Genomic DNA, 22,674 nt, shown 5'->3' with positions numbered 1-22,674 from the left:
AACAATGTTTTGTTTTACTGCTTTAAGTAATGATCTTTCTTTTATTTCAGGTTGAACAACAAAATGATCTGTATGACCTCCTTGAGGGAAAATTAAGCGTCCAACTTAATGATGTTAGAAAAGCAATTGAAAAAATTACAAAAGCTTTTGAACAACGCCTAAGTGAGGGGGTTGAAAAATCTCTAAATTTATGTGAAAAAAACCTGAAGTCCTTCTTATACCCCAGTGTATGTATTTTAATTACAGTTAGATCAAAACCTCAGTACACTTTGTAACCATGTGTTTGAAAAATGAAATAGAAATTCTGTTTTGTTTCAGAAAACGAGTGGCGGAGCTTTTCACATGACGCTAAAGTTTGCAGTTAGGAATGATGGCGTCCAGAAACCAAAAAAAAGGAAACAAAAAGACCTCAACATGATATTAGCGTCTTGTTTGACTGAAAGCATTGATAAAGAATTCAGAAAGACCTTCCCGTGAGAATAATCTAATTCTGAAGAGCACCAATATGTACAACAATACATGTATACAAATCGCACTGTATTATAAGCTTGCTAACACTGCCATTATTTTTGCCACATTCAGAAACAACCTAAAATGTGGAAATTTCAATGGGGCCATTGATGCGTTTTCAATTCATTGATTGAAAAGTACAAAAATGTCGAACTGCAACTGACATTTCTGAAGACAGAGGTAAAAGAACTTCCCTAATCATTAACTTGTTAGCTTATCTGTTATTAGAAAATCATCTTTTCAATAATGTTAATTCATATTTCATGTTTCTAAGGAAAAAAAAGTGAAGACAAAGCTCAACAAAACCATCCTCACACAAAAGAAATTTATCTACAACAGTTTGACAGAGACAATCAAGAATAACATGAAAGAATGCTATAAAGGTAAGAAAGATATGAATTAAGGTATTTCTATTCAACTGTGCATGACAATTGTTGTGTCCTTGTAGAAGCAGCAGCATTTACAGGAAAAGGCACCCTGAAGAACATGAGGGACACTATTGAGAGACATGTGGAGTCAAAGAAGTACATGTTTGAAAAGACAAAAAATGTCATGCTGAAGCAGTTGAACGATTTGAAGGTTTGTTACGTATGTACAAAAATGCCCAATCAGTCTTGAAGCACATATCAAACCAAAAGTTTGTCTCTTGTCCAGTTATTTTTGGATTCAATAGTTGCCTCTGTAAAAAGTAACAAAGTTTTTGATGATAAATTAGGAAACTGTCCTGATGACACTGGAGGAAACCATGAAGAAATCCATTAAACACTCACTCAAGACTGAGGCCTGCTTACTGCCAGGTAAACAAAAATATATAGTAAAGTATTTATGTTAGCATTAGGAATCCTCTCAATACAAATGGTAACAATACAAGTATAATAAATACAAATGCTTTGTTTTTAGATGTTTCAGGACATCTTGAGGTGGTGAAGAAACATTATGATGAACTTTATGGTGGTCAAGATTAAAAAAATAACCATACTGGGTAAATATTGAAATCTCACAAATTGTTCTGAGGGCTTTGATCATGAACTCTTTGTGCTGATTATGTTATGTGAAGGCTGATGTGCAGGCAGGAATGGTGGCAAGAAGGACCCAATGTGCAGACACTCTGAGACAAACTTAAACTCAACTTTATTGCTGGATAGCAAAAAAGAACAAAAAACTAACTAAACTGGAAAACATGACCTAAGCATAAACAAGCAGAACACACAGCATAGTAGATTGCAAACAGGAAAACACAGGGCTTAAATACACAGAGGGAGAAATCAGGGGATTAGAGACAGAAGGGAAACACAGCTGGGGCAAATCAGGGCTAACGAGACAGGGGAAGCAAAACCTGATACATTAACCTGAGACACGGACTTCAAAGTAAAACAGGAAACATAACACAGAGACGCAGACTTGACAAGGGGATACAGCAGACAGGGGAGACAGAGCAACTAAGGAACGCAGAAAGCAGAACTCTAACAAAGAAACCAAAAGACTAGGTGTAAGTAAAGTTGTAGGAAATCAGCAGCTACTTCAGTCATCTCCCTGCCATTTTGCTCTTTCTGGCTTTGGAATTATTTGTCAATATATTACAGTTTGGGGTTAGGTTCAGGGTTGTTTTATTGTTGTTATTTTAGGTGTTTAACATTTTAAGCATTTCTGTGCATATTGTTGAATTCCTGCTTTGATTTTTGTCTTGATTAATTATCTCGGGTTTCCTCCCCTGATAATGCTTTCCTGTATTTTCTTCCTGAAACAGTTCATTCATGTTTAGCATTTACTTTCATGTTTCCTGTAATCTTATTTCAGTAATGTCGTTATAAAAGCTGACTGATTTTTAAAAATGCTCGGGAAAGGTACTTCAGTGCTTCCTTTTTTTACCTCCTTCAGTATACAGGATTAGGATACACTGAACCCTCCTTTGTGAAATAAAGATATTTACATCTCGTAATTTATAGTGACAGACAGTTGTTGAAGAACTAGGTTATAAAAACTAAGCTTGTGGCATAGAGCATTTAAATGTTAATTATAAGTGTTCTTTTCATTTTTATATTTTTTTATTTTGGCATAACAAACTGTTAGAGCCACACATATGTTTTGATTATTATACTGCTATAATAATATCTCCTCCTCGACAAGGATTTATAGAAGCTCTCTTGACAATTTATCAATTAATAAAGCTCACTAGTGGTCAGATTGTTTATTTTGCTTCCTGTTGGAGTCACACATCTGGATTTTTACTCCTCCACATTGTGATGCAGCTTTTATAATATTTAGTTTTCTTGCTTCCTTATGTGTACTGATTCTAAAAGAATGCATGTATTTGATATTGTATACTGTTCAATAAATCCAAAGTGCAAGCAATTTTTTTATTTTTTACATAAGACTTTTTTTTACCCTAAAGCCACCAAAAATTTGCATTGCAGGACCAACATATCGTGGTGTGAAAAAGTGCTCCCCCTTCCCGATTTCTTACTTTTTTGTGTTTGTCACCCTTCAGTGTTTCAGAACAGCAAACAAATAAAAACATTAGACAAAAAAATAATACAAGTAAACACAAAATGGAGTTTCTAAATGAAGGTCCCAAAAGGTGAATTCTCTCAACAGAAACGATAACATGGAGCAAAAAAATAGAGAAAAGGAGGATTACAAAGAAAATATTGACTGATAGAGAATATTAGATTGAGATTATTGGTATGATATCAGGCAATCAGATGGCCTGTGTTCAGCAAGTGGTTTAAGCTTTAAGTATTTTTCTTCTGACTAAATATGGTGTGTTCTGTTTGCATGAGGTTGTTTGCTTTGGGTGTGTGCAGTGGGTGGAACAGGACATTGGCTTTAATGTGGCTGGAAAAAGGAGATGGAGGACATCATGTTCCCAAATCATTTGTACTTCATATTTCAGGGAATCAAAGCAGCTGTTTGCCCATGCAAATATGAAACCTGGTATAACAGGGCGTGGTCTGCGGTGCTGCTGCAGGGGTGATGGATGCACCTGCAGTGGCATCGTCAATTACGCCTCGCCGGCTTAAAGTCTGTGCTCTCTCTGCTATTATTATTATTATTATTATTATTATTATTATTATTATTATTATTATTATTGGTGGTGGTGGTGTGTGGCTGGCAGCTGGAAAGATGAACGGCAACAGTGTGAAAAAAGTGTGCAATAAAAGGTGTTAACGAGTGTTTTGAACGTCGTCGGGTCGGGTTAATGCCACACCTCGTTATCCTAAACAAAAACTCTGAGCCACTGTCTGGCCACAGAGACTGGTACTGCAGTGTGCGTCTGTGATGGAGGGGATAGGTCTCAAAGTCAGTTCATCACAAAGGTGATCTGGTCTCATAAATGTTTGTAGGATAAGTCTAAATGTCTAGGCGCTTGGTTTTATACCCCTGTGACCATATAGGTGATTGAAACACTTTATTTCCTGGACATGACAATAATAAACCCCTTCAGTGTGACATTAAGTCACAACAGAGTTGTCTTGATGCATGCTGAGTCATCCAGGTAGGAAAATTCCAAAAGGTGGATTCTGTTCATCTGAATGTAGCGTTTTCAGTGGGAGAAACGTTTTGTCACTCATCCAAGGGATTTGAATTTAGATGTGTAGAGTTAGAAATGCTACAGAAAGTGTTGAAATTAATGCAGATACCAGAGAGTTGTGGCACACACCAAGGTTGTTTTTTGTTTGTTTGGTTTTTTTTAGAATAAAGAAGTTTCTTATTTGGATAGGCAAAAAGCTGCTGTAGATATCCTGGAGTACATACAAGTGATTTGCACACTAGTTTGACTAGACGTGGCCTAATTTTCCTCAAAACCAATGACGTCTTGCACCACCAACACCATTTATCATGCGTGCAAACGAGTCATTATGTGTGCAAATGATTTGAACTTGTCCTATTCTGGGATATCAACAGTAATTTTTTGTATTTGGATTGCTGCCTTCCTACACTGTAAAATATAACTTGTTGTTTCAACTTAAAAATAGGGCTGCCTTAAATTTTTAAGTTAAGTCAAGAAATAGAGTTTGTTCTTGTAACACAACCAATTGTTATCTTAATGAAAAATCACATGTTGTCTAAACTTTCGTCTTAGTTTAGGTGACTGAGATTTGTTAGTCAGTTCAACTCCTTTAATTGCAACACGTTCTCACTCCCAACTCGTCAAATGTGTGACGCATGGTTAGGCTCCCTCTGCTTCACTTATCGACGTGCAGGGTACCCCCCTCGCGTCAAGAATTGACGTGCAGGGTCCTCTCATTGAATACTATAGAGCTCCCTAAATGTTGCTTATTGACGACAAGAGATTGCCGCGGAAGAGCCTGTTGTCTGTATATATATTTCCAAAATCACATTGTAGTGACGTATACAGAACACAATAAATTATATTGTGCTACGGGGTCCGTTCTTCGTACCTCGCTTACTACATCCAAGATCAAATGACACATCCAGCCGCTCCTCTGGCTGCTGCTGTCCCTGTGGTTGGCGTACTTGTCAGCTATCGACACATTTTACAGTTGACAGCGTGCAATAACCCGGCCGATTCATTCATCTTTACACTACCTCACAATCGACTCAACGATCTGCTGCAAGGACCGAGCGGTGCCATCTAAGGACTGGATGCCACTGGAGGTGCCTAGAAAGGACGTTCTCAATCTGAAGGCCACCTGTTTCCTTGGAGGGTGCCAGCAGACCCAGCCAGGCTCCACCATCAGCCAGCAGGCCACAGCCAGGCTCCACCATCAGCCAGCAGGCCACAGCCAGCAGACCCAGCCAGGCTCCACCATCAGCCAGCAGGCCACAGCCAGGCTCAGCAGGCCACAGCCAGGCTCCACCATCAGCCAGCAGGCCACAGCCAGGCTCCACCATCAGCCAGTAGGCCACAGCCAGGCTCCACCATCAGCCAGCAGGCCTAGCCAGGCGCCATCATCAGAAATTCCGCTTCCGGGTCCCTCGTGGTGGCCGCCTCGTGCTCTCGCTTCAGTATGCCACCCAAGAAAGGCCCAACACCAGAGGAGGTTGAGGACATTAAAACCTCCCTCGGAGCGCTGTGCGGAGACGTGGCCGCCGTCAGGGCACAGCAGGAGCTGCTTCTGGGGCTTCTGGAGGAGGTAAAACAGCTACGCCTCCAAAATGCCGAGAAGGACAGACGGATCATGGATCTCGAGCGGCGGGTGGATGAGCTGGAGCAGTACACCCGTACGAACGACGTGGTCATCAGCGGTATTAAAATCAAGCCGCGCTCGTACGCGCGCGCGGTGGCCGGGAACGTCGGGGAGCCCAGCGACGAGGAGACCCGCTCGGTAGAGCAACAGGTGGCGTCCTTCCTCCAAAGCAAGGGGATAGAGATGGACCTGGAGCACATAGAAGCATGTCACTCACTGCCCAGGAGGAGTGACAGACTGCCGGCCATCATTATGAGATTTGTCAATCGGAAGAACAAGGTCGCACTGCTGAAACAAGGACGCAAACTGAAAGGCACGGACGTTTTCATTAATGAGCATCTGACACGAAAAAACGCAGACATCGCGAGGAAGGCAAGGCAACTGAAGAAGAACGGTAAAATACAACATACATGGGTAACAAACTGTAAGATTTTCATTAAGCTAAACGGGACACCAGAAGAGGCAAAAGTACTGATAGTGAGGAACATGGAGGATCTGGACAAGTATAACTGACACCAATGTATCAATTACACCAGGAAATGACATGGACACGTTGAAATTAGTTCTTCAACAGAAAGTAATTGATCTAGATTGTGAATATAAGGAGCATAATATAATAGATCCAGAAATAGATTCTGAAAGTAACTTTCTCTCTTCTTTTGTTAAAAATTGTAATTATTTCACTCAGGAACAATATGAAAAAGAAATTAACCTAGACGGGAAGCTCTCATTAATTCACTTTAACAGCAGAAGTATGTACTCTAATTTTGATTTCATTAAGGACTATTTGCAACAATTTTCTCGCCCCTTTAGTGTTATAGCCATCACTGAAACTTGGTTCAATGTCGATAAAGGAATAGATTTTTGTTTGAATGGATATGATTTAAAATACATGAATAGATTAAATAAGGCGGGCGGCGGGGTTGCTATATATGTTCATAACTCTATAAAATATAATGTTGTAACAACTATGTCTATGGCTATTGATGGAATTTTGGAATGTTTGACTATTGAGATTATGAATGAAAAAAAGAGAAATGTTATAATAAGTTGTATATATCGGACACCCAGTTCAAGTATTGACACTTTTAATGAATGGATAGAAAAAACGTTTGCTTCGGTGAACCAAAAATTACTATTTATCTGTGGTGATTATGTGTTATGTCAAATGTTTTTTAAATCTTTCCTTCAGACACTATGATAAGTCAGTTTCTTTTTGCACAATTTCATCACACAATATCATTTTAACTGCATCCAGAAATTCTAACAGGGAGCAAAAAATCAAAGAAAAGAGGATCACAGTGAAAATATTTGGGGTGTGTGCAGTGGTGGCAGAGAACATTTGCATAAATGTGGTTGGAAAGAGGGGATGGAGGACATCATGTTCCCAAATCATTTGTACTTTATATTTGCATGTCACAACATTTGCATATTTCCTTATGCAAATATGAAACCTGGTTATCCAAAAGCAAACTGAGTCACTGTCTGACCACAGTCTGGTACTGCAATGTTTATGTGTACATGCGACCTCTTAGTGGTTGTAGGGGACATTTATTACATAGTGAAAATTTTATGCAACACACATACATGCATGAACTAATCATGTGATTCAGGTGTGTTGACCCAAGGTGGGATCTAAAACCTGCAGAGACATCTCGTGGACTGAGATTGCCCATCCCTGGGCTAGATTGTGGTGTGGATATGTGGCCCAGGCCCATAGAAAACAGGTCTGGCCCAAATCTGGCATCAAGCTGGCACTTCTGACTGACCAGTGTCATGGCACAGTGTATGTCAACCAGGTGTGGGGCATGTCTGGCAATGATGCCACTGTTTATGCGATGGCATGGCATACAGTGGGGCAAAAAAGTATTTAGTCAGCCACCGATTGTGCAAGTTCCCCCACTTAAAATGATGACAGAGGTCAGTAATTTGCACCAGAGGTACACTTCAGCTGTGAGAGACAGAATGTGAAAAAAGAATCCATGAATTCACATGGTAGGATTTGTAAAAAATTTATTCATAAATTAGGGTGGAAAATAAGTATTTGGTCACCTCAAACAAGGAAAATCTCTGGCTCTCACAGACCTGTAAGGTCTTCTGTAAGACGCTTTTCTGTCCCCCACTCGTTACCTGTATGAATGGCACCTGTTTGAACTCATCATCTGTATAAAAGACACCTGTCCACAGCCTCAAACAGTCAGACTCCAAACTCCGCCATGGCCAAGACCAAAGAGCTTTTGAAGGACACCAGGAAAAGTATTGTAGACCTGCACCAGACTGGGAAGAGTGAATCTACAATAGGCAAGCAGCTTGGTGTGAAAAAATCAACTGTGGGAGCAATCATCAGAAAATGGAAGACATACAAGACCACTGATAATCTCCCACGATCTGGGGCTCCACGCAAGATCTCATCCGGTGGGGTCAAAATGATCATGAGAACGGTGAGCAAAGATCCCAGAACCACACGGGGGGACCTGGTGAATGACCTGCAGAGAGCTGGGACCAAAGTAACAAAGGTCACCATCAGTAACACACTACAACGGCAGGGAATCAAATCCCGCAGTGCCAGACGTGTTCCGCTGCTGAAGCCAGTGCATGTCCAGGCCCGTCTGAAGTTTGCCAGAGAGCACATGGATGATACAGCAGAGGATTGGGAGAATGTCATGTGGTCAGACGAAACCAAAGTAGAACTTTTTGGTATAAACTCAACTCGTCGTGTTTGGAGGACGAAGAATACTGAGTTGCATCCCAAGAACACCATACCTACTGTGAAGCATGGGGGTGGAAACATCATGCTATGGGGCTGTTTTTCTGCCAAGGGGACAGGACGACTGATCCGTGTTAAGGACAGAATGAATGGGGCCATGTATCGTGAGATTTTGAGCCAAAACCTCCTTCCATCAGTGAGAACTTTGAAGATGAAACGAGGCTGGGTCTTCCAACATGACAATGATCCAAAACACACTGCCCGGGCAACAAAGGAGTGGCTCCGTAAGAAGCATTTGAAAGTCCTGGAGTGGCCTAGCCAGTCTCCAGACCTCAACCCCATAGAAAATCTGTGGCGGGAGTTGAAAGTCCGTGTTGCTCGGCGACAGCCCCAAAACATCACTGCTCTCGAGAAGATCTGCATGGAGGAATGGGCCAAAATACCAGCTACTGTGTGTGCAAACCTGGTAAAGACCTATAGTAAACGTTTGACCTCTGTTATTGCCAACAAAGGTTATCTTACAAAGTATTGAGTTGTATTTTTGTTATTGACCAAATACTTATTTGCCACCCTGATTTACGAATAAATTCTTTACAAATCCTACCATGTGGATTCATGGATTTTTTTTTCACATTCTGTCTCTCACAGTTGAAGTGTACCTCTGGTGCAAATTACTGACCTCTGTCATCATTTTAGGTGGGGGAACTTGCACAATCGGTGGCTAACTAAATACTTTTTTGCCCCACTGTATCTGTTATGGTCCTGAGTCTACTGACTCAGTGTTTTGTGTTTCTTTATGCTTTTGTTTATTCTCAGTATGTATTCTGTTATGATTTGCCATTTGTTAGGTTTTGTTCTGTGCCTCACCTGGTCCCACTTCTGTGTTCTGTCTGTCTTTGGTGTCACACTGTCTGTTTGTGAATCTGTCTGTTTAGTTCAGTGCCTTGTCTGGTTCTCTGTGTCTGAGTTTCCTGTTTTATTCTGAAGGTCCCCGTCTCATGTGAGTGTGTTCTATTTACGTTTCCCCTGTCCCGTCGGCTCTGATTTCTCCCAGGTGTGTTGCCCTCCTGTCTCTCATCCCCTGATTACTGCTGTGTGTAATTAAGCCCTGTGTGTTCTTCTGCTTGTTGCTGGTTCGTCTGTGTTCCACGGTGTCCTGTTCCTTGTCTGCGGCGCTCTGCCGCTCACCCTGTCATCTCAGGTTGGTTATTTAGTTTTCCCAGTTTAGGTTTCTTTAGTTTTGTTATCCCTCTTTGCCTGTTTTGCCACTACGCCACTGTGCAAATAAACATCACAGGCATTATCATCTACTACCTGCGTTTTGGGTCCTTTCTCCCTCCAACACCACACAGCTCGCCTCGGCAGCCGTGACAATGGCTGTATCCCAATTCAGGGTCTGCAGCCTTAAAGGCTGCATTTCAAGGCCAATTATGTCACAGTGGTGCGCCGAAGGCTGTCCCAATTCAAAGGCTGCTCGAAATGCGGCCCTCAAATGCGTCCTTCATTTCCCTGAATTTTAAGGCTGTGGCAGTGTAGACTTCGTGGTCCCATATATCCCACAATTCATAGCGCGGCAGTCGGTGTGGATAATTCTGCCGCAGACGGCAGAAGCGGAGCGGCCGAAGAGTAAACTGTGAAAAGTAAGTACTGAATATTATGTCACTTATTTATGTGCAAATGTTTAATAATGAGGAACATGAAAACATTACTGTTGGCCACATGTCGGCAAAGTTATTTGCCATTAGCGATGTTTGTACGTTCAGCTTTTACTTGCTTTTAAAGCCTTTAAAATATAATAATACAATAGTCAACCTTAATTTTACAGAGAATGTGATGATTTTGTGGATAATTAAAGTCAGTCATATATCCACAAACACAACAAGCTGAAAGTCAGTGATGCTGCTCGGTTTGCAGTCCTGAATATCACGGCACAAGCAGGATCCACTGCACTGTTAATGTTAGCTCTGTTATATTGCTGCCTCTGTTCGGTGGTGTCGAGCCAAACGGACTTTAACGTGTGTTTGAACGAGCTGACGGTTCACTCGTTAAGCTGAAAGAAAGATTCTTTAATCACAGGAGTCACACATGTGTCCACTGTACCATCTGGGAACTCTTCTTGTTTAGCACTCGTAATAACACAAACACTAAATCCTCCTTCTTTTGTGCTGTTTTGTAGCAGTGTGTACACCTGAGACTGCCACCCGTCTGTCTGTCCTGCACTCTCTCTCTGTTTCTTTCTCTCTGATTGTGGAATAAAAGTATGAACATGTATTTATAAGTTACACTTGTGTTTGAATCCTGCAGCTTATCACACATTTGATTTCCATGTGTGACAACTGCAAGTGTCCAGAGTGAGGACAGACTGAGGGACCCACTGCTGCACATCATCTGTGAGGCTTTGCACCCCTGATGATCCACCAGGACAAACTCAGCAGTGTGTGAGGAAGAGGAGGAGGAAGAGCCAGCAGCAGCTGACAGATGGAGAGAATAAACAGACTGTTCCCTGTTTGTGAAGGACTGCTAGAAAAGTTTAAAATAACTAATTGTCTGTCCTGAATCAGTCTTATTAGGTAATGTTCAAATAATTTTATCATTCCAGTGTTTTCAGTGTGGGAGAAAGTACTCAGGGCCTTCAAGTTACACACTATGAAAGGCAGCAACAAGTTTAATATTCAGAAACCTAAAGTATGTATCTGCAGCAGAATGGACCTAAAAATAAATGTTTGTTTCAGTTCTGTGAAGCTTTGAGTATTTTGGATTAGTAGTACTGCTGTGTTTGTTGCATCATTTTGCTGTAATTGTTTATATGCTTTATATATTCTGAGGTAAGTTGATCTATAGTGTTACATCATATTCTATAAGGATGTTATGTGTTTGTATACTTTCTGTCCAGTTTGACCCATTTAGCAGAAGTCAGCCTGTTTAAGGCTCTGATATCTATTCTGTATGACTTAAAACAGTTATGACATGGTCTGATTTTCTCACCCAATAAAGGAATATTTAATACATCAGTCTACTCTTCATTCTCACAGTTATCACAGCTCATACATTTGCTTTTTACACATATATATGTAAGCATTGAGCCAAACGTAATAATGCCAACATACTGAAGGAACAACATTTGTCTCTTATATATAATACATCTATATATACACTGTCAAAGATACTTGAGTGTCTTTGAGTGAAGATTTAAGGTGATAGGACATATGAATAGCTGCAACTTGAATCTTTACTGAAGCTCCGTATTTGACACAGAGTTCACTCATATGTGCTGTACCAGTGTACCTGCACATGTGATGTGACAATAGAAGTGATTTGATTTGAGAGTTCAAACTCACTGCTGTAATAACTAATGATTAGTATAATAACTATAATATTGGCCATATCATATTTACACTGACTTTAGTCTCATGAACAACATTAACTAATTGTTATTTACTAGCTAATCTTTGTTCAGTACAGCTATGAAGCCCAACAATCATGTTTCACAGTCCTGTGGTCTCAGCCACAGATACTTATTAAATCACACAAAGCTCATGTAGGAACAAACAAACGAACAAAATGTGTTCTCTTTTCTGTCAACCACACGTTTCCAGCTATCATGGTTGCTAGGCAACCTGGGCAGCACGACGGAGGCTAGACCGTCCCATTTCACAAGCCTCACACTTCCGGCCTTAGCGGTCTTTGAGTACGCGGCCCTTGAGGACCGTTGAGGCTGCGTACTTTAAGGCTGCAGACCCTGAATTGGGATACAGCCAATATCTGGCTCGATTTTGGTTTGGGTTATGTGGCCCATGCTCATAGAAAACATGTCTAGCCTGGATCTGGCATCAAGCTGGCACTTCTGACTGACCAGTGTCATGGCACAGTGTATGTCAACCAGGTGTGGTCCAGGTCTGGCAATGATGGCACTATTTATGTTCCTATTTTCCTATTTTAGTTAGAAGACCCAAATCCCATGTTGCAATACTATACTGCTATGGTAGCCAACGTTTCAAATACAGGTTTGACAGTTTTCTGAGGTCACCTACTGATTGCAAGGTCAGTGGTTCGATCCCTGGCTCCTCCAGTTTGCATGTCAAGAGTATGAATGTAATTAGGAAGCACTCAATTTAGAGAAAGTGTGCAATTGGGTGCATTATGTATAGAGTGCTTTAAGTAAGCCGGGAAATTAGAAAAGTGGTAAATATAAGTCAGTCCATTCACTGTCTGGCACATTTTGTTATTACATGGTTTGATTAAGGTACACATTAGGGCTGACATCTGGGGCCAGAGCTGAAACTGTTCTGGGCTGCACACAACTTACACATGGCCCACATACCACGAAGTATGACGGCCCTTTGGTGGCCCAGATCAGGTTTGCCAGAGGTAGTCCACACGTGGCCCAGTACAGGACCACCAGTGTGGGCCAAATCTGGGCCACCAAAGGGCCGTCATTCTTTGCGGTATGTGGGCCATGTGTAAGCACATTGTGTGGGCCAGATCCGGGACATACCAATTTTGCTATGTGAAAGGAAGAAAACATACAGACTCAAACATGTATACCTATAAGATACTTATATACCAATAATACCTGTAAGAGATTTTAAGATATGAACCTAATTACTCAGTGTGTGATAAGGATTCTGAAACAAACATGTATTTGGCAAATGGAAACTTTCCATACCTTTTTGGAAGATTTGCATTAGATGGTTTTGTTTATTAAAACATGCACATGATCATAGTTTTGGTTTCTGTTCATCATCCAGGCATTCCTGTTGCAACCTTTCTGACCTTGCTTTATGTGTGACATAATTGTGATCTTATACTTGGGGGGTTTTTTGTTCTTTGTTTTTTTCTGTTTGTTTGTTTTTCTTTCTTTTTGTAGCACATGAGCTACATTTATTCTTCACAAAGTTTATTATACCTATTTTTTTTTTTTTTTTGGACCAACCAGCAAGTCTGTCAGTGTAAACACAGCTTTTGAAGAGGGCACTCTGATTTAGCTTTACTGTCAACTTAACAAAAATAATACGCAAAAAGATCAATATATCTTAAGAGCAACTCTGTTAGTTGGAAATTGGAAATACAAAATAATAAAAAGGTTATAAAAAAACAAACAAATCAAAATCCTGAAAACATACATTAGATTTTCTGTTTAAATGTGCTTCAACTTGATCAACAGCAACTCTTTCTGCTGTTTAAAAGACAATAATGATTCACTGGCTATAGCAGGTGAAGTTGTCTCATGCTTTCCAACGTTTTCATTGAAAGCACTTGTTTTTCCACCAGTTTATTCTTAGGGAGAGCTATTATGTTCTCTTTTAAATGTTGCGGTTGCTGGTGAATAGTAGGAGAACAGGAAATACTAACAATGACAAAGTTACCTTCCCAGAATTAGCTTTACTTAAGTAGTTACAATTCAGTTATGCACAAATAATGTTACAGTTGCGCATACCTGCATTGTAATTACATGATACACCACACGAGGGCAGAAGAAACTGCCTCTGTTTTTTATCTCAAGTTTTTTTTTTCTGGTGCCACTGCAGTATGTTGAAACTGAGTGCAAAATGCTGATGTAATTTACTAATAAAAGGAAACCAAGAGCTTACAAGTGTCGACAAGAGCAACAACATGCATCCATAAGAAATGACTAAAAGGTTAAAATACAAATGCTAAATACATACATCAGATTTACTTATTCTAACATGGCTTTAGTTTTGCATATGTTATTACTCATGTCCATACAAAGATGATTGTCTTAAAGTAAATTTAAGCCTGAGTTCAGGTAAGCTTTACTTTCAGGAAGGTTACAATGGTTACCAGTCTTTGGAACTGCTAAAACATAAAACAATATAACATATGTATTTTGAGCTTAGCTTAACATTTGAAATTTTTCATCAGCTATCAAAGCTTCCTTTCAGTTGTAAACTCTTCAGCCTTATAATTAACACAGTCTGCTGACTTGGACATATGCAGAATAGAAATTACATAGTTTCATTAGTTTCATTCATTAGAAATTCTGTTTCTATTTCTCACAAAGGCATTTTTTCTTTGTCTTTTTGCAGCCTGTGAGCCACTCCCATCCGCCCTGCAATAAAACCAGCCCTTCCTACTTTTCTCAACACTTGATTCTCAACACATACAAATCCCCTGATCGGCCGTGACAACTCCTTTGGGCTTCATCCATTCCAGCTTGAATTTGGACTGCCTTATTTTTGTTTTTACTACGTGTTACTGATTGGCACCTTGCTGCTGACTTCAAAGTTATCATGGTATTCACACACTAAAAACTATGTATTATTGAAAACTATAATTTTGAAAAAATAATTTACTAGAATTTATACATTTTATACAGTTATGGATTTGAAACTGTCTCCATTTTGCTAGGAAGAACAATACACAAGTCAGGAAATGGACAGTTTTGCAACTCAAGTAAGTTCAATGCAGTTTTATTCTGATTTCATATTATCTGTAACATAGATTACACATTCAAAATCTGAACATTTTACATGGTCTTGCCCTGAAGAGTTTTTTAAAGGAAACAGGACAAGGTAAGGCATGTTCAATTTAATTTGTCAGATGAGTGTGAGATTCCCTGGTATAACTCCATGGGTGGTAAAACCAAGAATAATGACTCTGTGTCATAAGAATAATGACACAGAGTCATAAGAATAATGTATTGAATATTGAAAATGAATTGGAGTTAAAAAGAAATACATCCTGAGAAATTATTTTGTCTGTATTTTTAATCTCAGTGTTTAAGTGATTACATAATGAGGAAATTAGACCGTGACCGTTTGGGTGTGGTAAAAAGAGGAACTGTCAGAAAAGAACACAACAGGAAATGTATAAATTTGATGATAGAATTTGGATTTCCTGCTCATTGTTTTCTGACCTAAACTGGAGTCGAGAAGAGGAAGTCAGGGAGCCCTGTACAGGGTTGCACAATTTCTTAAAGTTGGATTCCTTCCAGCCCAGGAGGAAGATGATTTTATCCGTGGCCAGGATGGTCTTTCTTCCTTTCCAAAACCCACTGCAAACAAAGTCGTAGATATTTAGCAACAGGATAGAGAGAGTACAGTATTGTAGGATGGTTAAGTATGAAGTGATTTTAAGTGTTGTAATTGAGCTGACCCTGCTAAAATCTTGCTTAAATAAAATTCCTATCTGCAGTTAAATTTGTGGACATTCGTTGTATGGTTCTCATCCAAGATTAAAAGGTTATACTTTGATAACAGTTTAGAGTTCTTATGGGTTATTCTAGTCAATTAATAAATAACACACCCTTGGGACCGTCTGTCCGGGTCTCTAAAATATACTTAGCAAATAACAAGTGCCATAGATCTAGATGAGAGCTGCCTTCAACATGTGGCTGTCAATTGGGTCTCACTAAGGGTTGCTGGTGGGTACCCAGAGTCAGAGGATGTGCAGGGTGGGCGCCTGGATTAAAGCAGTTAGAAGTTAAGCGAGTCCTCCTCACTGCCGTCTTAAACCAGTCTCAGTTCACCTAATAAAATACCCATAGTGATATAAAGACTCTGACCCGTTAGATGGAGAGTGGGTCCAGACCTCCTGTACAGGGGTAACTGAAGTCTAACAAATTTTAATACAGTTTTTACTGAAAAGCAAAAAGCTGATTTTATAAATTGAAAATCAGAATTTTGACAATTTCATCACAGATTGGATTGAAATTTTACATTTCAGAGCATGAGGTAGGGATTTATTAAACGCCTCACAATTTTTAAAGACTAATGTGTTTTTTCTATACTGTTTAAAAGTCAAATGTTTATGTTTGTCCTCAGGTTTTCCCATCCACATCTAATAAAGGTGAGATACATGTACAGTGTTAATTAGTTTTGTTGATCTAAAATTCATCCAAGTTTTCAAGGCAGTAATATTTTTGTTTGGACTAAATAAATCTGCTGACAACACGTTTCATTACTGAAAGTTTCAATGCATTCTTCTCTTTTTTTTTGTATTTTTAATATTTATTTATTATTTGTTGTCATCGTCGTCCTCGTTGTTGTTTTAAATCCACATAGGAAAGAGGAAGTCCAATCCTCAGGGCAAATCTAGCAAGCAGCCAGCAGCTAAACAACAGCGTGTGTCTACACCAGGAAAAAACTCAGGTATTTTAGTTTTTCTCTAAACCAGGGGTCTCAAACTCACGGCCCGCGGGCCATTTGCGGCCCACGTCACCTCTACTTGCATATTGATATGAAGAAATTGTTTTTTTTTTTATTATTATACGAAAAATGATTTAACACGACGGCAGAGCGTTACATGCTTGGCGCTTTAAGACTGTAGCCTCATGGGCGGTGTAGTCCTTGCTGCAGGGAGAACGTGTGGGACTGCCCCTCCCGCAGTGTGAGCTTGAGGGAGGGAGAAAAAGGAAAGTCTGATGAGTCTGATGAGTCCCAAAAAGAGTGCCTGATGAGCCCAGTAAGCTATTAAGACTCGACTGTACACTGTTTTCGTGTTTTCCTCCGAAACAATAAAGTTCTGCTGGAGCAGCCTTTCAGTGCCTCTTTCTGTCTCTCGCTAGCAAAGTTGACCCAGACAGTAAAGCTAGTTCCCAGCTACGAGCCCGACATGGAACCCAAAGTATAAGCCAGAGGTCTCCTTACCAAGGTTCGGAGCCGCGGACCTGGCCGAGGTAACAAGAGAGCGCAAACATGTTGAGAGCTGTGTTAGTTCAGTGAGAGGTTTATTTGGAAAGAAAACAATTTTCACTTGCAGTCGAAAACTAATGTGTATGCTTATACCTGCATTTTTATTTTGTTAAATACAAACAAAATTGTAGCAAAAGTGCTTCCATGTGTCTGGCCAGAAAGAGCTGTTTATTTGGTAGTTCAATGAAACTACTCTACTATACTGTACTATACTGCTGAGTGACTGTCTTCTGCTCGTCAAATACATTTCATTGCAATGTTGACCCTGTGCTAACTTGCATATGACAAATGAAACTTAAACTGAAAGGCTTCAGATAGTTAAGAGTGAGAAAAAAAATTCATTCATGTTTACAATTTTGTCTTGTTACACAATATTTGGAATTAAATAAAACAAACAAAACACTACATTTTAGGAAAATATTAGAGGGTGTTTTCGTGTTTGGTTTTTTGTACTACTTGGACACTAAAGTGGCCCTCCAATGAGATGACGGTACCAGAAGTGGCCCACGGCTCATTTGAGTTTGAGACCCCTGCTCTAAACAATGGCACCTCACATCTTCCACTGGTTTCTAATCTTTTACTTTTACATTGACAGAAGCAGTGATACTGCCTAATATTAAAGGCATTATGGAAGAGGTCACGGCAAGACTACAAGATCAAAATGAACTAAGTGCTTTCCTAAAGTGAGTATAAACTTGTGTATATTCTATGTTAGATGAATCATTCCCTAAGAGGTTGTTGTTACTTTGTTCAAAAGTTTCCCTGAAATTGGCAACAAAACAAAATAATAAAAAAACAAAACAATAGAATAGCTGTAACACTTTATGTTTTAGTGGTAATCAAGTTTTATTCAATGACACCAGCATCTAGACTTTTCCCTTATAGAATAGTGATAAAATAAAAGATTTGAATTTATGTAACTTAATAAAAGCAAAGACTAGTAAGTGGAAAAACATTTCCCAAAACCCATGAGGCAAAACTAACTGAAATAGTGTAGAAATATTTAACAATATTGTGTGCAGTATTTGAAATTAAACATTTTAATATAGGGACATTAATTTGTAACGCAATAATAAATTAACAGTGAATGTTTTTACATATACTATGATACTATTTTTTTTTTTTTACAATGCTGAGCTCATACTACTGTATATCTCATTATTTTTGTAGTGTAGTGAATCTAATGTTTATTTTTGTGTTTGTTGTAGTTTTTCCAGTTCTCATTAAATCGAAACAGTTGAACATTGCAATAGGTGACTTACCCAGTGAGTTAAAACTGGATTTCACATGATTACGTTCTGAATAATTTTATGTAAGATATTTGTACATTAACAGTGATTTTACATTAATATGTTTTTGCATTTAAACAAAGAATGTCTATAAGTTAATTCAAGTAGAATGTTATATACTTTTTCATAAATAAAAACCAGTTTGTAAGCAATTCTAACCCCAGGTCTGACACCTGCATAAGAAATATACTACACATATAGATATAAGTTATAGTATATTATATATAAATGTACCTGTCCACTGTTAATTACATTTCACGTGAAGGAAAGGGATCTCAAAGCAAAAGCATTCTCCAAACCTAATATAAAATTGTGTTGTGTTGGGTTTAACTCAACCCTGCTGGTAAACAGAAGCTGTTACTGAAAGCAGCCACACAGACACTAGTGTCCATTTCACTTGCAAGGGGAGCTTCACGGAGGGCAGTGTTGCCACTCACCTGTCCAAGCAACTCACACTCCTCTCCGTCCGGGTCTCACTGTTTTATTGACAACAGAGGTTAAACACAATTCAGTTAACCATGTGACAGTTTTAAGCAGGCATGTGTGTGTGAGCAAAGCATACACCTGTGTGCGTGCATGTGTGTGTGTGTGTGTGTGTGTGTGTGTGTGATGGACCGATCAGTGAAAGAAACTTAGGCACAGGTTAAAGTCCAAAGAAATTATTTTTTATTTAACCCAAAAAACATAATTGGTTAAATCATGCAAAAAGAATCAAAATCTTGGGCCCATAAAAGAGGTCAAAATAACAGAACTCTACTCAAAGTTGACAACTCAAACAAACTGACCTAACTTAACGAGACAAAGGGGAAACTTAAATAGTGGCTGATCAGCCCACAAAAACAGGAGAAGGGGTAAAACACACAAAACCTAACTAAACCAAACATAATGAACTCCAATTCCCCCCCATGGTCCTGAGTTATGGCGTGAACCAATTTGTAGTCTTCCTTTAAAGCTCGCTCCGCCCCTTTTCCACCTCTTGGCTCCTTAATCAAGGGACTGGAACAGCTGCAACTAAGGTAACTCAGAAAACAAAAAATTAATCATACATAACAGTGTAAACTAAAATGTGCGCACTTATTTTAGAATGCAGTGTTATGTGGATATGTGAATTAACTCTAAACCAAAACCAGTTATTTATTGTCCTGTAAATTAATTCCTATATTTAAAGAAAGACATGTGAATGCAATGTTACTTATAAGCCTCTACACTAACATGGTGGGTATTACCACTGTGTGGCTGTAAGTGCAGCCATCACAGTGTGTGTGTGTGTGTGTGTGTGTGTGTGTGTGTGTGTGTGTGTGTGTGTGTGTGTGTGTGTGTGTGAGACATCCTGACACCATACAAAGCATGATATTAATCTCTCCAGTTGCCCTCTTACAGAGTGTGTCATGCAGGAACAGCAGAAGTGAGCATCTCGCTAAACTATAAAAACAGGAACTTGCAACAGGTCATATCTCAAATGAACATTTAAAGGTGTGAAATCTTGCACTTTAATAGAAGAGAACACTCTGGTTTCTAAAGCTATAATGGAAAATTATAGCATTGAGACTGATCCTCAGTCTGCACAAAGCTACATTAGTATTTTAATCAGCACACATACAAGCAATGGAACTAAAGCTGATCTAGCTCTTTTTACATAATGACAACCATATTAAGACACATAAAAGTATGGTTGTATATATCTTAGCACAAATGACAATCTTAAATTATTAATTCTGACAGTTGTATAATATATATAGTGTATTCTTTTATCTATAGATAAAAAAAAACATCAAGAAAAAACATGAAGAAGTCACAAGAAAAAGTTTAAACAAGGAACGTTTGTCCATCAAAATTATTTATTAATCAAATAGACAAAACACACCTTTAAAGTGGGAGTCACAAGTTTGTTTCCCACCTGGTATCCAGTAAGGGTCCTGGCTAGACCCCCTATGCTAAAAAACCAAGCCCCGGAATGGCGCGGCTACATTCGCAGCCTGTCCGCAGTTCGGACGTGAGCATTTAACTACATGTTGTACTCTCTACAATTATGTGACAAATAAAGTTTGTTTGTGTGTGTTTAAGTCCTGTTCTAACAAAAAAGACCACAAGTTGGTGGATACATTTTATTTCAGTCTAATGCCTCTATGGTTAAACCTGAAGCTATCATCAGTAAAACTGACAATGTTTTTTTTAATTTTAAAAACTGTTACATAGAAACAGTTTCATTTCATATTTGAAGCCCTGTTTTATGGGCAAGAAACTACTACAGACAAACCACAGCACATAATATTTACATCACAGGTGTCGAACTCCAGGCCTCGAGGGCTGGTGTCCTGCAGGTTAGAGATCCTGCCCTTGGTCCAACACAAGTCTCCAGAGGCCTGAACTAATCATGTGATTCAGGTGTGTTGACCCAGGTTGAGATCTAAAACCTGCAGGACACCGGCCCTCGAGGCCTGGAGTTTGAAACCCCTGATTTACATCATTACAGTTAATTACTATTTTATTGCCATTATTACCAAATACAAATGAATTATTAATGATTATTTCAGCATTATAATGTGCTTATAGTATCCAAATAAAAAATTAAACATATAAATTTAATTACCTTATTGTTAACAGGCTACTAAGGCACTACTCCAAATTCCAAATACTGCACAGCTAATGCAATTTTACTTGTAGCAGTTTTTCATACTGTTACCAAAATATTTCTATACTATTACAAATTGTTTTTTTTCTCATGAACGTTTTTGCAATTGTTTTCACATTATAAGCATAGCTATTATTCTACTATATACATTTTAAAATTAGTTATTACATTGATATTTACATTTTTGATGTATTTATTTGATTTGATTAACCCATGTTTATTCTTGTTCTTTAGGAAAAAAATAACAGAATTGGACAAAGACAAGAGGGTACAAATCGGTGTTTTTGGTGAAACCGGGGCAGGAAAATCCTCTTTGATAAATGCAATCATTGATGAGGAAAATCTTTTGCCCTCTTCTGATGAATGTACCAGTGCATGCACCTCAGTCATCATAAAGGTGGAGGCCTCAGTGGACGACAAGTATCAGGCACTCATTGAGTTCCTTAAAACAGAGGTAAAGTCATATGTTTATTGTTACTTGGAGCTAATTAATATGCTAATCCAAGAGCCTCATTACGACTGCAAAAAGACAGTTTGTAGTTGCAATAAATTCTATTTAATAAAACCAGTGTTATTATTATTGTTGTTGTATTTTAGGAGTGGAACGATGAGTTGTGGTATTTGCTTCAGTCAGCTGGAGATAAAAACAATGAAGAAACAGCTGATGATGATGATGATGATGATGATGATGATGATGACAGTAATGATTACATTGAGAACAAACTGTCAGCACTGTACGGAGAAGAATGGAAAAAAAATTCATCTAAAGACCTAACGGAGAAAAAATGTTTCAGTGACATTCATGAACTTCTTAAGTCTGGGACGAAGACTTTCACATGTAAAACTGTAAGTCAAAAATTCTCTCTGTCTCTCTCTTTCTCTCTCTATCTATCTCTCTCCCTATAGTCAGATAACTGGAGGAATCACAGATAAAAATCATTTATAACATAGAACTCAGTTAGGAGGCTAATAAGCTAATAATCAGGTGAAGAACTGCCCCACGGACTACCTCTTAGGTATGCTGTCTTATTGAGGGGGATCCAATGCAACTGGGTGTATACCTCACCTCTGCCCTGAGAGCACACAGAGAAAATAAACCAGCAAACAAAAAATGTAAAAACAAACAAAAAACAACAGAGCCAGTTTCTATCTGCCCAAACCCTCAAAGTTAGTTATTAGATAATATGTATATATTTACTGTTCTTAAAGTAATTATTTTACCTTGTGCTTTAACTTGATTTTGTTTGGCTAGTACTAGCAATTTCATTTTCTGTTTTATTTTCTGTGACTTTTCATATATCTAATTTATTTTACTCCATTAATGTTCAGTGTTTTTTGACAGCTTTTTTTAAAATCACTTTTAAACATCACTTAATTTTACTTTGCTTTTGACTTCTAGAGTCTTGTGGATTAAACGGTTTAGAAATTATACTAAAAGTGTATATGCACATAAGAACCTATTTTTAAATCTCTACACAGCTAATCCAGCATGTCCAAATTAACACTGTCGGATTTGATTTCAACACTATTAAAGTGTCTATATGGGTCCACACCAGAGAGTGTTAATTTAACTCTTTTTGGAGAGTTGGTACGTTAACTCTGATTTAGTGTTAAACACCAAATCTGTCTGGAGTTGATAATTTAACACTTGGTGTTAAGAGTTTATATATTAACTCTCAAAGAGCATTTTAGTTTAACTACGTAAGAGTTATCTTCTAATTCATTCTAA

At 38.7% G+C, this 22,674-nt stretch overlaps 1 protein-coding gene and 1 long non-coding RNA gene across 2 annotated transcripts in view; both read left to right on the top strand.

The window, feature by feature from the left end:
• Positions 1–632: 632 nt before the first annotated feature.
• On the top strand, positions 633–2,918 carry LOC143418367 (uncharacterized). The gene is made up of 5 exons (XR_013098346.1): positions 633–690; positions 785–893; positions 959–1,089; positions 1,226–1,307; positions 1,411–2,918. It is a non-coding gene; the product is annotated as an uncharacterized LOC143418367 (long non-coding RNA).
• An 11,577-nt stretch (positions 2,919–14,495) lies between these two features.
• The window catches only part of LOC143418370 (nuclear GTPase SLIP-GC-like), a 33,513-nt gene continuing 25,334 nt past the window's right edge, over positions 14,496–22,674 (top strand). The window contains exons 1-7 of the mRNA XM_076883161.1: positions 14,496–14,624; positions 14,740–14,784; positions 16,155–16,179; positions 16,395–16,481; positions 17,620–17,707; positions 21,180–21,399; positions 21,543–21,791. Coding sequence (XP_076739276.1) covers positions 14,622–14,624; positions 14,740–14,784; positions 16,155–16,179; positions 16,395–16,481; positions 17,620–17,707; positions 21,180–21,399; positions 21,543–21,791 — 717 coding nt within the window. The 5' untranslated portion in view covers positions 14,496–14,621. The remainder of the gene's footprint in view (positions 14,625–14,739; positions 14,785–16,154; positions 16,180–16,394; positions 16,482–17,619; positions 17,708–21,179; positions 21,400–21,542; positions 21,792–22,674) is intronic.

Source organism: Maylandia zebra, linkage group LG4 (assembly GCF_041146795.1).
Source record: "Maylandia zebra isolate NMK-2024a linkage group LG4, Mzebra_GT3a, whole genome shotgun sequence".
Lineage (NCBI taxonomy): Eukaryota > Metazoa > Chordata > Actinopteri > Cichliformes > Cichlidae > Maylandia > Maylandia zebra.
The sequence above is the reverse complement of the archived record's forward strand: the minus strand, read 5'-3'. Positions and strand labels throughout refer to the sequence as shown.